Source organism: Tasmannia lanceolata, unplaced genomic scaffold (assembly GCF_043159265.1).
Source record: "Tasmannia lanceolata isolate RefF3 unplaced genomic scaffold, GAP_Taslan_0.1 ptg000008l, whole genome shotgun sequence".
Classification (NCBI taxonomy): Eukaryota; Viridiplantae; Streptophyta; class Magnoliopsida; order Canellales; family Winteraceae; genus Tasmannia; species Tasmannia lanceolata.
Genome location: NW_027518685.1, coordinates 2,850,431 through 2,865,219, shown reverse-complemented (window position 1 = coordinate 2,865,219; position 14,789 = coordinate 2,850,431). Strand labels below are relative to the sequence as shown.

The window sequence follows — 14,789 nt, the reverse complement described above, 5'->3', positions numbered from 1 at the left end:
TTGTGTCACAATATCACATGATACTTCTGCAAAGATCCTAAGTTCAAAACTCTCTTGATACTAAAAATCCACATGCAATGCCAACTCCAAGATTTTTTCATTTCTTTAATCCCATTATAATATAGAAGAGTTTCGTACAGAGTGTGTGGTTCAAAAAGTCGAGAAAGAAGAGTTTCGTATAGAGTGTGTTTTCTTTAGTCCCATTATAACTAAAAGACAAATTAGAAGTCAATGGTCTATTAATTCCATCGCTGTATCACACCATCTTTGTATATGAGAAAGGGAGGATGATCTTTGTATCTCTGTATCACGGCCAATGGCTTTTGAGCTTAGATATCCTTATGGTTTGCTAGTTTCCTTCTTTCTCTTACAGATTTGCAGTGCAATCGACACAATAACTACTACTCAATCCATCAAAGATGGTGAAACTCTAATTTCACAGGGCGAAAAGTTCGCGTTAGGGTTCTTCAGCCCTGGAAGCTCAAGTAATCGCTATGTCGGAATATGGTACAATAAGCTTCCAGGCCAAACAGTTGTATGGGTCGCCAACAGAGAAAACCCACTAACGGATTCCTCTGGAGTTCTTACAATTGCTGGGGACGGAAATCTCGTGATCTTGGGTGGAAGTCAAAAGTCTCTTTGGTCGACCAACATTTCAATCTTGGCAAACAATACAAATGCTATGCTCTTGGGTTCAGGAAATCTAATTCTTTGCAGGGATAAATGTGATAATCATACGACAGCATTATGGGAAAGCTTTAATTACCCAGCACATGTTTTGCTTCCAGGTAAAAAAAAAATACAGACAAGCAAACTCGAACTTTTCTTTTGTTCTCTCTCAATTACCTTCTTTTTTTTTTAACCGGGAACAGATTGCGGCCCCGGGGAGGACCTCAAAATATTATATAGAATTTGCAAAATTACAAGAAGAGGGCTAATCGACTCGCCTCTAAATCAGAAACCAGAAGGGGAAAAACCAAAAGCAACACATTCCCTTAATTGGCTCTCTTTCTTTGAAATGAGATCCATCAACACCTTGCTGTCCGATTCTACAATGAGGTTCACTATTCCGAAAGCTTTGCATAGCCTAAGACCGTCCAAGAGCACCCTTGCTTCTGCCACCATGTTGGTGGATATCCCATAGAAATAGGCGAAGGCAAAGATAACTTTTGCTTTAGAGGGATAGGCAGGGCTGACATACCCAGGAGAAAACCTGCCTGAGATGCATAAATTAGTTACAACATGTGATGCAAATTTTGAATTCAAATTACAATTGGTTGTAACTGTTAATGTGCTTGCAATCATCACATGTAAAATATGCAAAACATGTGATACTAAATTTGAATTCAAAATTCATAGTGTTGCAGCCACTAATTTGGTTGCTATGTAACTTCTTTGTCACCAGGGATGAAGCATGGATTTAACAGAAAAACAGGTCACAACTGGTCCCTAACATCGTGGAGATCACAAAACGATCCGGGGAATGGGGAATTCTCACACCGGCTCGATCCAGAAGGTTGGCCCGAGTTCTATATATGGAAAGGACCGGATCGGATTTGGAGGAACGGGATTTGGAATAATCAGAGACTAGTACACGCTACGCTCGACAGGAGTATCCAAATTTTGTTCAATTTCAGTTATATATCTAATGAGGATGAGGTTTATGTCACTACCAATGTAAAAAATGACTCATTAATCACGATGATAGATTTAGATTACTCAGGCATCTATCAACGGTTGATATGGTACGAAGAGAGCCATCAATGGAGACAATATTGGTCTGCCTTGCAGGATCAATGTGACAATTACGCAGTGTGTGGGCCTTATGGCATCTGTAGTGTTAGTCGGACCCCTGTATGTGACTGTTTGCAAGGGTTTGAACCAAAGTCACCTCAGAACTGGTTTATGAGAGATGGGACCGATGGTTGTGTGAGAAGGACGTCGTTAGATTGCAGAAATGGATCAGATGGGTTCTTGAGATTGGAGCATGTGAAGTCCCCTGATACTCGGAAGGCTCGATTAGATGCGAGTTTGAGCTCAAATCAGTGTGAGAATGAGTGTTGGAACAACTGTTCTTGCACTGCTTATGCCAGTGCTGATGCTAATGGGTGGGGGAATGGTTGTGTGATTTGGTATGGGGACTTGATTGATATTAAACTGTTTGACGATGGGGGCGATGTCATTTACGTGCGATTGGCTGCTTCGGAGTTAGGTATGTGAGGTTGTTTATAGAAATTCCATTTTTTTCTTTCAATCAGTAGGATTTTTCTAATAAAATGCATCTAATTCAACACCTTATATCAAGGCAGAAAGGCATTTCGCGGCTGGCTGTTGCATAAGAAGGCAGCCACAAAGGCTCACTTTTGAGCAGATTTTGTCTTATTCATTTAATCCATCTGATGCAGCTGCTCTCTCTGCAACTGCCAGCCGCAAAATGCCTTTCTGCGAAAGTCCCTAGCAAATCCCACCTTAAAATTTAGAATACATAAGAAATCAGAGAGAATAGAAGAAAAGACAAAACAAAATAACACGGAATTTACATGGTTCATCTGTTCTGTGACTAAATATTACAAAAAAATAAAAAAACATTAAAAAGACATGTATTTATTTCTTGCCTGCATGATACCTTATATATTCCCATACACAACCAAACTAGTATAAAATGAATTCGTCATGTTTTATTAATTTGACTGAAAGAAAACCTTAGAACCCATCCACAGCCTCTTCTCCTTCTCTTCCCTTCTCCTCACCCTCATGTCCTTCCATACTACCATTGTGTTGTGGCAGTGACTGCAGCTGTTACAACAAAAGGGAGTAACTGCCCTGGGATATGCGGCTAGGTGGGAGGCAAAGCAAGGCTGGCACGATTTTGATTATAGGAACGTGTATATTAACACGGTATTATTGATCCAGGGATATTTTCTCCATGTAAAATATCTCAAAACCGCAGCTAGGCGAAGCCCCATTCCATTCATCTTCAACAATCCGATATGTGAACAATCACATTGTCCCTGTTTTTCTCGAACCATTCCCGAGTGAAAATTTTTGCCTCCCTAACTATTTCCCAAATCCTAACTTTGTAAATATGGCTATGACTATGTCCACTGGAGAAGGCAATCTAACAGCTTGCATTATATACGACTAATGCAACATACTGTTAAAGTATAAAAGATAAAATAACGCCGTCTCCAACAGCTTTGGCTTTTGGAATAATTGGTAGTTTCACTTGGAATGAGAGCAAAGGTCGTGAGTTCATTATTGTACAAGATTCCATAAGGTCTACGAACAAGACCTTATATAAAATTCCAAAACTAATCCCTTATCCCAGTGTAACAATTTCATTGTTGTAAATTATTTAGTTTTTCTTGACAAAATACACCTATTTTGTGCTTTGGGGGGAATTGCCCTTGATCTCTCTCCTTATAAAAGGCCAAGCATGGGAATGTACAGGGGGTAGAATTACAGAAATAAATCTAACAAATCACTTTGGAACACACCTGTTAAGATTCTCTTGTCAATGTACACTACTTGGTGAAAGGTGGGAAAGATTCCAAAAAGATTACAAACCCCAAGACTTGTTTACTACTAATATGATTAAAATGATCTTTTATTAGATACCAGAAAATCGAAAAGCTCTCTTGGCAGGAAGAGGATGTTAGTCATAGCCATTGTCATAATCAGTTTGGTGGTGCTTCTCTTGCTTTCATGTGGCTGTTGGAGGTGGAGGATGAGGCGGAAGATAAGAGGTCAAAGACAGAAATGAAAGATTTGGCTTACCAAAGTTTAAGCATTTTTAAGCCCTGCTTGTTTTGGATTTTTTTTAAAATTGATTTTGTGTCCAAAACTGATTACTGCACTAAAATTTCCATTTAATTTTGAGTCCATTATAAGTTTTGGACTTGAAATCAATTCTCAAAATCCAAAACAAACAGGGCCTTAATTATTAGACACTGATATTTTGTGTTTTTGTGTTGCTCTATTTAGGGCTCATGGTAATAGAATCTAGGCGTGAAAATCTCTCCCGCACATATGAGCCCAGAGGAAGTATGAAAGGCATGGAATTTCCATTATTTGATCTGGGTACTGTAGTAGCTGCAACAGAGAACTTCTCGGATGCAAAAAAGCTTGGAGAGGGTGGGTTTGGCCCTGTTTACAAGGTAATGTTTCACTTCATTAATAAGCAAAAAAGGCCACTAATGGACCACGCTCCGAAAATGGAGGCGAAAAGAATATCATAAGCATTCGTTTTGGGACCCCATATTTGGACAGCATGGTAATAAAAACTTCTCAAATCAAAGGCTTTTAGATCACTCTATGGCCCACTCTAGGCGGTGGCGTATCTACATCGGGCACCAAAAAATGAATGGTTTAAACCATCCATTCAAAACACCCGCCTAGTAAATACTTAGAAAGAAATGTTTGATGGCAAATTTCAGGGTAAGTTGTTTAACGGGCAGGAGATAGCAGTGAAAAGGCTTTCCAGAAATTCTGGGCAAGGCACAGAAGAATTCAGAAATGAGGTTATGCTGATCTCCAAACTTCAACATAGAAATCTTGTTAAAATTTTGGGTTATTGCATTCAAGGAGAAGAAAAGATGCTGATTTATGAGTACATGTCGAACAAAAGCTTGGACTCCTATATATTTGGTTGGTCTTTTTAAATTCTTTGACTTTCACCTTTATGCACTTTTTCTAGGTTTATATATATATGTGGGAAATGTTATCAGCACTACTGTATTTTGATGAGGGCACTCCTCACTTTATTCAAAGTACGGTATGGCCCGCACCATAGGATGATCCAAACCGTCCATTAGATGGGCCACAGACTAAATAGGTCTTGCCCCAAAAATCATTTCCATAGGTTGATCCTAACCCTCCGATCTGAATGTTAGAGGGTTGATCCTAACCCTCTGTAGATCGGAGTGTTAGGATCAAGCTATGGAAATAATTTTTGGGGCACGACCTATTTAGGCTTTGGCCCATCTAATGGAGACGGTTTGGATCATCCTATGGTGTGGGCCATACTGTACTTTTAATAAAGTGAGGAGTGCCCTCATCAAAATACAGTAGTGCTGATAACATTTCCCTATATATATATATATATATATATATATATATATATTAATTGATGAAGATTCATGGCAGATCAAAGCAGGAGGGAATTGTTGGATTGGAGGAAGAGATTCGACATAATTGTTGCGATTGCTCGAGGAGTTCTTTATCTTCATGAGGATTCAAGATTGAGAATTATCCATAGGGATCTCAAAGCCAGCAATGTTCTGCTAGATAATGAGATGAACCCAAAAATTTCAGATTTTGGTATGGCAAGGATTTTTGGTGGAAATCAGACTCAAGCTAATACTCGCAGAGTGGTTGGAACATAGTGAGTACCATTTGCATTCATATAGTTGAAAACTTCTCTTATCGCGATTAATACTTATGTCAAATAATGGTCTGCAGTGGTTATATGTCTCCAGAGTATGCCATGAATGGGCTTTTCTCAGTGAAATCAGATGTCTTTAGTTTTGGGGTCATACTACTAGAGATCATTAGCGGGAAGAAGAATAGTTGCTATGTCGATGATCCTTCCATCACTCTCATAGGACACGTACGTACTGAATTTATATAGTCTTTCTCTGTCTACCAAATTTCATATATATTTTATACTAAGGTGAAGTTTGGAACTATTTCAGGCTTGGGAGCTATGGAAAGAAGACAGAGCATTAGAGCTATTGGACCCATCAATAATGGTTAATTCTTGTGCAGAAAATGAAGTTCTGAGATGCGTACATGTGGGGCTTTTATGTGTGCAAGAAAGTCCAAGAGACAGGCCAACCATGTCCGCAGTTGTTTTCATGCTGGGTAACGAAACGACTATGAATCAACCTAAGAAACCTGCATTTACATTGCAGGACGATTACAAGGACAGAAACAAACCTACAAGTGAGACAGGATCATGTTCCATAAATGAAATGTCAATTACTGAGGTCGAATCTCGATAGAGATGAAAATTTCAATGAGAAATGTATACAAATTCAATAATATAGACTTCTTCGCCAAAGATTCTCCAAACCTCTAATACATTAAATGAACCATCTCCTATATCTAGTGATCAAAGATTGTTTTATAATGCAAATGTGTCAAAGTAAAGCAACCATGTTGTACTGTTATTCATGGTCGTGATCACAGGCGATGAACCTTCTCTGTGAGAAATATATCATAAATCCGCTACAGATTTTTCATGGTCGTATTGCTAAGCTCAGCTTGCTCTGATAAATCCATGGTTTTGGATGGGGACTCACAAATCAGCGCTGTCTTTCGTTGTAGAAGGCAATGAGTCTCGGACTCTGAAGTGATGGATTTTGGAAAATCCAGATGTGGAGAAGTAGGGTGAGATCCTATTCAAATGGGGCGGATTGCTGCTGTCCGAACAGTTGGATCCGAACCCTGGTCATTGAGCTAGCATTTGTTCCTAAGGTCCAAAATTATTTTGGATAGTGACCTAGACAAAATCTGATGGAGCATCCAAGATGCTGATGCAGGGTGCCAATATATGGAATTACCTTGATATTTTTTGATTATTATGTTAATTCAAAAGCCACTGATGTTGCGGCAAACATGTTTTGATAATCCTCGTGAACTCACCTTGTCTTATATGTTTTAACCAGCTGTCAAAGCTGTTGATAGCTTATTGGGAATTGTAATAGCCTTTAATCAGTGTATCTCTTTTGCACATGTCGCAGGATAGCTTGTCCCATTTGGGTACAATACATCTAGAAAATTTTAGTTTTATCAATAAATTCAGTTACTTTCAAAAAAAAAAAAAAGAAGTAATAGCCTTTGACAGATGGTTAGACATAAAAGCCAAGGTGGGTTCGTGCTGATTATCAAAACATGTTCGCCCCGATATCAATTGCCTTTTCAAATCAGAGGAACGAGACAGACTAGATGTTTCACTGCAATGTTCCAATTAGGCGGCCTTTCGACCCCAATCATCGTATTGCTTCTTTTCCATGTTTGATTTTCTAGAAAGGAGGTGGATAATATCACACCAGAGAGACTTTTTCATCTTCTCAACAGCTTCATGGAGACATTTCAACTCTATTATAGTCCATACTACAATTGTGTTAAAGTCAGTTTGGAAGACATTTCAACTTTATTTACTCCATAAAATTTTGATAAAGGCAGTTTGGAAGGTATGTGGAGGCTTCGGACAAAAATGAGAAGAATTTCTAGTTTATTATCCTTTACTAATCTGGCATAGCCCAGATGAAAAGCTGAGAAACAGGAAGGACCTTTTTTTTATTCTTTTAGACAGGCATCTTCCTCTTCCTTTTTCTTCTCCAGTTTACACCAAAAGAACCTTCTTTGAGTAATGGGGATAAACTGCACAAGAAAACTAAGAGCTTTTCCTGCTTCTGTCCTCTTTCTTTACTTATGTTAAATGCAATTCGGGACTGCGATCGACATCATAACACCCACGCAATCACTCACAGATGGGAAGAACATAGTGTCTGCCAGCGAGCGCTTCACGTTGGGCTTCTTCACTCCTAGTAATTCCAGTCATCGCTATGTTGGAATAGCGTACACCATGATCCCTGAGACTATCGTATGGATCGCCAACAGAGAAAACCCGGTTATGGATTTTTGAGGAGTTCTAATGATAAATGACAAAGAAAACCTTGTTGTCCTGGATGGAAAGGCAAACGTTCTTTGGTCAACAAATGCTTCAATTGCCACAAGTAATTCAATTGCTAAGCTCCGTGACAATGGTAATCTTGTACTGGGAGAAGGAAATTTCGATATTAATAGTGGAGGTGTGTTTTGGGAGAGTTTTGACCATCCAACAAACGTGTTGCTGCCAGGCATGAAGCTCCGCTCGAGTCCAAGGAACAATGAGAACCAGCTGCGGTGGTCATGGAAAAGTTCTTCTGATCCGTCGGTAGGAAATTTTTCTGTTGGCATCGTCGACGATAAGAAGCTTCCTCAGTTAGTTATCTATAATTGGTCCAATCGATACCGGTGAAACGGGCCTTGGAATGGTCTCAAGTTTATAGGGGTACCTGACATGGTGTCATTTTACCTCAACAGATTCAAATTAGACACAGATAGTGAAGGATGAGCAGAAATTTCTTATGTTTCTTCCAATGAATCTTTAATTTCGTTCTTTGTTTTGGACTCATTGGGGAAATTGCAACAATTGACGTGGGATGAAGAAAAGAAGGAATTGTTCATTGATTGGTCAGCACCTGATAACAGGTGCGATGTTTACGGAATTTGTGGACCTTTTGGAAGCTGTAATCCAAGTAATTCAGCAATTTGTAGATGTTTGAGAGGGTTCAAGCCCAAGTTCAATGAAGAATGGGAGAAGGGGAACTGATCAACTGGTTGTCTGAGGAGAAGTAAGCTGAGATGCGAGAGATATGGCACTAGCAGTATTGAGGGAAAAGGAGATTGGTTTTCGAAGTTGGGTAGTATTAAGTTACCAGATTTTTTAGATTGGTTGGATGCTGAGGATGCAACGCTCTGTGAAGAGGAATGCGTGAAGAACTGTTCTTGTGTAGCTTATGCATATGATAATACCATGGGTTGTTCGTTTTGGGGCAGAGATTTGATAGATATTCAAGAGTTCAGTTCTGGGGGGGATGGATCTGTACATCCGTCTAGATTCCGAACATGGTAAGATTGATATTTATTTCTTTATTATTTCTTTCACTAGATAAAAATAAAACATTTGCAGGCCCACTAAGCTTTCATTAATTTTATTTTTTCTTCTTTGAACTGGGTAACCAAGCTTTTATTGATGAAAAAAAAAAGTTGAAATAACAATATATTGAGGAGCAATTCTGTGAGAAAACAGAGAGCTTCCTCTAAAATAGCCAGAATGAAACGAAAATACGCTTCCAGTTGTATGGTATAATAAGCTTCCAGGCCAAACAGTTGTATGGGTTGCCAACAGAGAAACCCCGCTAACGGATTCCTCTGGAGTTCTTACAATTGCTGGTGACGGAAATCTCATAATCTTAGATGGAAGCTTGAAGTCTCTTTGGTCCACTAACATTTCAATCTTTGCAAACAATACAAATGCTATGTTCCTGGGTTCGGGAAATCTAATTCTTTGCCGGGATAATTGCGATAATCATACCACAACATTATGGGAAAGCTTTAATTACCCAGCACATGTTTTGCTTCCAGGTAAAAAAAAAAATACAGACAAGCAAACTTGAACTTTTCTCTTGTTCTCTCTCAATTACCTTAATTTATAGATGCATAAATTAGTTACGAACATGTGATGCAAATTTTGAATTCAAATTACAATTGGTTGTAACTGTTAATGTGCTTGCAATCATCACATGTAAAATATGCAAAACATGTGATACTAAATTTGAATTCAAAATTCATAGTGTTGCAGCCACTAATTTGGTTGCTATGTAACTTCTTTATCACCAGGGCTGAAGCATGTATTTAACAGGAAAACCGGTCACAACTGGTCCCTAACATCCTGGAGATCACAAAACGATCCGGGGAATGGGGAATTCTCAAACCGGCTCGATCCAAAAGGTTGGCCGGAGTTCTATTTATGGAAAGGACTGGATCGGATTTGGAGGAACGGGATTTGGAATAGTCAGAGACTAGTACACCCCATGCCTGACAGGAATGTCGAAATCATGTTCAATTTCAGTTATATATCTAATGAGGATGAGGTTTATGTCACTTCCAATGCAAAAAATGACTCATTAATCACGATGATGGATTTAGATTACTCAGGCATCTTTCAATGGTTGATATGGAACGAAGAGAGCCATCGATGGGGAATATTTTGGTCTGCGTTGCAGGATCAGTGTGACAATTACGTAGTGTGTGTGCCCTGTGGCATCTGTAGTGTTAGTCGGACCCCTGTATGTGAGTGTTTGCAAGGGTTTGAACCTCAGAACTGGCTTATGAGAGATGGGTCCGATGGTTGTAAGAGAAGGACGTTATTAGATTGCAGAAATGGATCAGATGGGTTCTTGAGATTGGAGCATGTGAAGTCGCCCGATACCCAGAAGGCTCCATTAGATGTGAGTTTGAGCTCAAATCAATGTGAGAATGAGTGTTTGAACAACTGTTCTTGCACTGCTTATGCCAGTGCTGATGCTAATGGGTGGGGGAATGGTTGTGTGATTTGGTCTGGGGACTTAATTGATATTAAATTGTTTGATGATGGGGGTGACGTCATTTACGTGCGATTGGCTGCTTCGGAGTTAGGTATGTCAGGTTGTTTATAGAAATTCCTTTATTTTTCTTTCAATCACTAGAATTTTTCTAATAGAATGCTTCTAATTCAACACCTTAAAACATGGCAGAAAGGCATTTCGTGGCTGGCTGTTGCATAAGAAGGCAGCCACAAACGCTCACTTTTCAGCAAATTTTGTCTTATTCATTTTATCCATATGATGCAGCTGCTCTCTCTGTGCAACTGCCAGCCGCAAAATGCCTTTCTGCAAAAGTCCCTAGCAAATCCCACCTTAAAAATTAGAAAGCATAAGTAATCAGAGAGAATAGAAAAAAAGACAAAACAAAATAACACGAAATTCACATGGTTCATCTGTTGTGTGACTAAATAGTACAAAAAAATAAATTCGTATAAAATGAATTCGTCATGTTTTATTAATTTGACTGAAAGAAAACCTTAGAACCCATCCACAGCCTCTTCTCCTTCTCGTCCCTTGTCCTCACCCACCCTCATGTCCTTCCATACTACCATTGTGTTGTGGTAGTGACCGCAGCTGCTACAACAAAAGGGAGTAACTGCCCTGGGATATGAGGCTAGGTGGAGGCAAAGCAAGGCTGGCATGATTTTGATCATGGGAACCTGTATATTAACACGGTATTATTGATCCAGGGAGATTTTCTCCATGTAAAATATCTCAAAACTGCAGCTAGACGAAGCCCCATTCCATTCATCTTCAACAATCCGATCTGTGAACGATCACATTGTCCCTATTTTTCTCGAACCATTCCCGAGTGACAATTTTTGCTTCCCTAACTATTTGCCAAATCTTAACTTTGTAAATACGGTATGACTATGTCCACTGGAGAAGGCAATCTAACAGCTTGCATTGTATACGACAAATGCAAGGGAAATACTGTTAAAGTATAAAAGATTAAATAACGCCTTCGCCAACAGCTTAGGCTTTTGGAATAACTAGTAGGAATCAGAGCAAATGTTGTGAATTCATTATTGTACAAGATACCATATAGTCTACGAAGAAGACCTTATATAAAATTCCAAAACTAATCCTTTATCCTAGTGTAACAATTTCATTATTGTAAATTATTTAGTTTTTCTTGACAAAAATACCCCTATTTTGTGTTTTTTTGGGGGAATTGCCCTTGATCTCTCTCCTTATAAAAGGCCAGGCATGCGAATGTACAGGGAATAGAATTACAGAAATAAATCTAACAAATCACTTTGGAACACACCTGTTAAGATTCTCTTGTCAATGTACACTGGTTGGTGAAAGGTGGGAAAGATTCAAGAAAGATTACAAACCCCAAGACTTGTTTACTACTAATATGATTAAAATGATCTTTTATTAGATACCGGAAAATCGAAAAGCTCTCTTGGCAGGAAGAGGATGTTGGTCATAGCGATTGTCATAATCAGTTTGGTGGTGCTTCTCTTGCTTTCATGGGGCTGTTGGAGGTGGAGGATGAGGCGGAAGATGAGAGGTCAAAGATAGAAATGAAAGATTTGGCTTACCAAAGTTTAAGCATTTTTAAGCCCTGCTTGTTTTGGATTTTTTTTTAATTGATTTTGTGTCCAAAACTAATTATTGCACTACAATTTCCATTTAATTTTGAGTCCATTATAAGTTTTGGACTTGAAATCAATTCTCAAAATCCAAAATAAACAGGGCCTTAATAATTAGACGCTGATATTTTGTGTTTTTGTGTTGCTCTATTTAGGGCTCATGGTGATAGAATCTATGCGTGAAAATCTCTCCTGCAGATATGAGCCCAAAGGAAGTATGAAAGGCATGGAATTTCCATTATTTGATCTGGGTACTGTAGTAGCTGCAACAAAAAACTTCTCGGATTCAAAAAAGCTTGGAGAGGGTGGGTCTGGCCCTGTTTACAAGGCAATGTTTCACTTCATTGTTAAGCAAGAAGGGCGACCAAAAATGTTTACATTTACATCTTCGTAGTACAGTGTAGAGCCTAAAAAGTAGAACGGGCCCACATGAATGGATGATCTAAACCATTCAATTTTTTATTCCTATCACAAATGGGCCATGCTCCGAAAATGGAGGCAATAAGATTATCCTAAGCATTCGTTTTGGGACCCATGGTAATAAAAACTTCTCTAATCGAATGCTTTTAGATCACTCTATGGCCCACTCTAGGGGGGGTGGCGTATCTACATCGGGCCCCAAAAAATGAATGGTTTAGACCATCCATTCAAAACACCCGCCTAGTAAATACTTAGAAAGAAATGTTTGATGGCAACTTTCAGGGTAAGTTGTTTAACGGGCAGGAGATAGCAGTGAAAAGGCTTTCCAAAAATTCTGGGCAAGGCACAGAAGAATGCAGAAATGAGGTTATGCTGATCTCCAAACTTCGACATAGAAATCTGTTAAAATTTTGGGTTGTTGCATTCAAGGAGAAGAAAAGATGCTGATTTATGAGTACATGTCGAACAAAAGCTTGGACTCCTATATATTTGGTTGGTCTTTTTAAACTCTTTGACTTTCACATTTATGCAATTTTTCTAGGTTTTTATGAGAAGTATATATATAGATTATTTATGTATTAATTGATGAAGATTCACGGCAGATCAAAGCAGGAGGGAATTGTTGGATTGGAGGAAGAGATTCGACATAATTGTTGCGATTGCTCGAGGAGTTCTTTATCTTCATGAGGATTCAAGATTGAGAATTATCCATAGGGATCTCAAAGCCAGCAATGTTCTGCTAGATAATGAGATGAACCCAAAAATTTCAGATTTTGGTATGGCAAGGATTTTTGGAGGAAATCAGACTCAAGCTAATACTAGCAGAGTGGTTCGAACATAGTGAGTACCATTTGCATTCGTATAGTTGAAAACTTCTCTTATCACGATTAATACTTATGTCAAATAATGATCTGCAGTGGTTATATGTCTCCAGAGTATGCCATGAATGGGCTTTCCTCAGTGAAATCAGATGTCTTTAGTTTTGGGGTCATACTACTAGAGATCATTAGCGGAAAGAAGAATAGTTGTTATGTTGATGATCCTTCCATCACTCTGATAGGATCCATCACTCTCATAGGACACGTACGTACTGAATTTATATAGTCTTTGCACTCAGTCTACCAAGTTTCAGATATATTTTATACTAAGGTGAAGTTTGGAACTATTTCAGGCTTGGGAGCTATGGAAAGAAGACAGCATCAGAGCTATTGGACCCATCAATAATGGTTAATTCTTGTGCAGAAAATGAAGTTATGAAATGCATACATGTGGGTCTTTTATGTGTGCAAGAAAGCCCAAGTGACAGGCCAACCATGTCAGCGGTTGTTTTCATGCTGGGTAACGAAACGACTATGAATCAACCTAAGAAACCTGCATTGTCATTGCAGGACGTTTTCAAGGACAGAAACAAACCTACAAGTGGGACAGGATTATGTTCCATAAATGAAATGTCAATTACTGAGGTAGAATCTCGATAGAGTTGAAAATTTCCATGAGAAATGTATACAAATTCAATAATATAGACTTCTTCGCCAAAGATTTTCCAAACCTCTAATACATTAAACGAACCATCTCCTATATCTAGTAATCGAAGATTGTTTTATAATGCAAATGTGTCAAAGTAAAGCAACCATGTTGAACTGTTATTCATGGTCGTAATCACAGGCGATGAACTTTCTCTACGACCAATATATCATAAATCCGCTATAGATTTTTCATGGTCGTATGGCTAAGCTCGGCTTTCTCTGATAAATCCATGGTTTTATCAAAAAGCAGAGTCAAATTTCAGATTTTAGGAAGGTTTTGTTGGACGAAAAGTTAGGCGCATAAGAGAAGGGTCTGCGGAAAATTTAGGATAAATACGAATCTCCTCTAACTTTCTTGTAATTTATAAATTGCCATTATTTTTTTAACAGTAACTACAAAATTGCCCTCCAATGTCACTTTTTATAAAGTGAGTAGTGGGATCATCAAATACAGTAGTGCTAATAGCATTTCCCTTATTGTAATCAACGGTAGAAAAAAAGGGTTTAAAGAGGGATAGACATGTACATGAAATCAAGACCATTGATCTTGTAAAAACATCATCCGGTGGCCCACTTGGCAGCATCCTAAATGGATACCCAACAAATTTCGAAATTTGATTCGAGTCTAAAACTGATTATTGGCCTCAGTTTTGGAAATTTTCCTATTTTTCCACCTTATGCATAGCTTGGATGGGCCCCATCATTTCATACCATGTTTTCATTGTGTGGCCCACCATCTCCACCCAAACCCATGTATGTAGTGGGGCCCACTATTTAGTTACAATTTATTAAGAAAAATTAGTTCATTGTACTAAGAATAGATATACGTGTTAAATGGAGAAATACGTGCAATTTTCTCAAGGGAGGTTATAAATTCACCGCATTCTAGGATGAATTCACCTTGTATTTTTCAAAATGGACTGTACAGCCCACAGCCCACACCAAAGGATGATCCAAACCGTCCATTTGATGGGCCACAATGTAAATAGGTTGTGCCCCAAAAATCATTTCCATAGGATAATCCCAACCATCTGATCTATATAAGT

The 14,789-nt window shown here is 38.6% G+C and overlaps 1 protein-coding gene and 1 pseudogene across 3 annotated transcripts; both read left to right on the top strand.

Moving 5' to 3' along the window:
- Positions 1 to 244: 244 nt before the first annotated feature.
- Positions 245 to 6,130, top strand: LOC143883935 (G-type lectin S-receptor-like serine/threonine-protein kinase At4g27290). 2 transcript variants are annotated; one of them, XM_077387260.1, is made up of 8 exons: positions 247 to 788; positions 1,406 to 2,212; positions 3,615 to 3,746; positions 3,985 to 4,157; positions 4,437 to 4,647; positions 5,146 to 5,383; positions 5,461 to 5,608; positions 5,694 to 6,130. In XM_077387260.1, exons 1-8 carry the CDS (start codon positions 317 to 319, stop codon positions 6,000 to 6,002), a joined length of 2,490 nt encoding a protein of 829 aa, XP_077243375.1. In that variant the 5' UTR covers positions 247 to 316; the 3' UTR covers positions 6,003 to 6,130. The 2 variants fall into 2 exon arrangements, with proteins under 2 accessions (XP_077243376.1, XP_077243375.1); XM_077387261.1 differs by lacking the exon at positions 3,615 to 3,746 and having other exon boundaries at positions 245 to 788; positions 5,694 to 6,104.
- Positions 6,131 to 6,278: 148 nt separating this feature from the next.
- Positions 6,279 to 13,828, top strand: LOC143883937 (G-type lectin S-receptor-like serine/threonine-protein kinase At4g27290; annotated as a pseudogene). The gene is made up of 9 exons (XR_013252607.1): positions 6,279 to 7,580; positions 8,911 to 9,195; positions 9,451 to 10,248; positions 11,584 to 11,715; positions 11,953 to 12,125; positions 12,500 to 12,709; positions 12,820 to 13,057; positions 13,135 to 13,300; positions 13,389 to 13,828. The product of XR_013252607.1 is annotated as a G-type lectin S-receptor-like serine/threonine-protein kinase At4g27290 (transcript).
- The last annotated feature ends 961 nt before the right edge of the window (positions 13,829 to 14,789 follow it).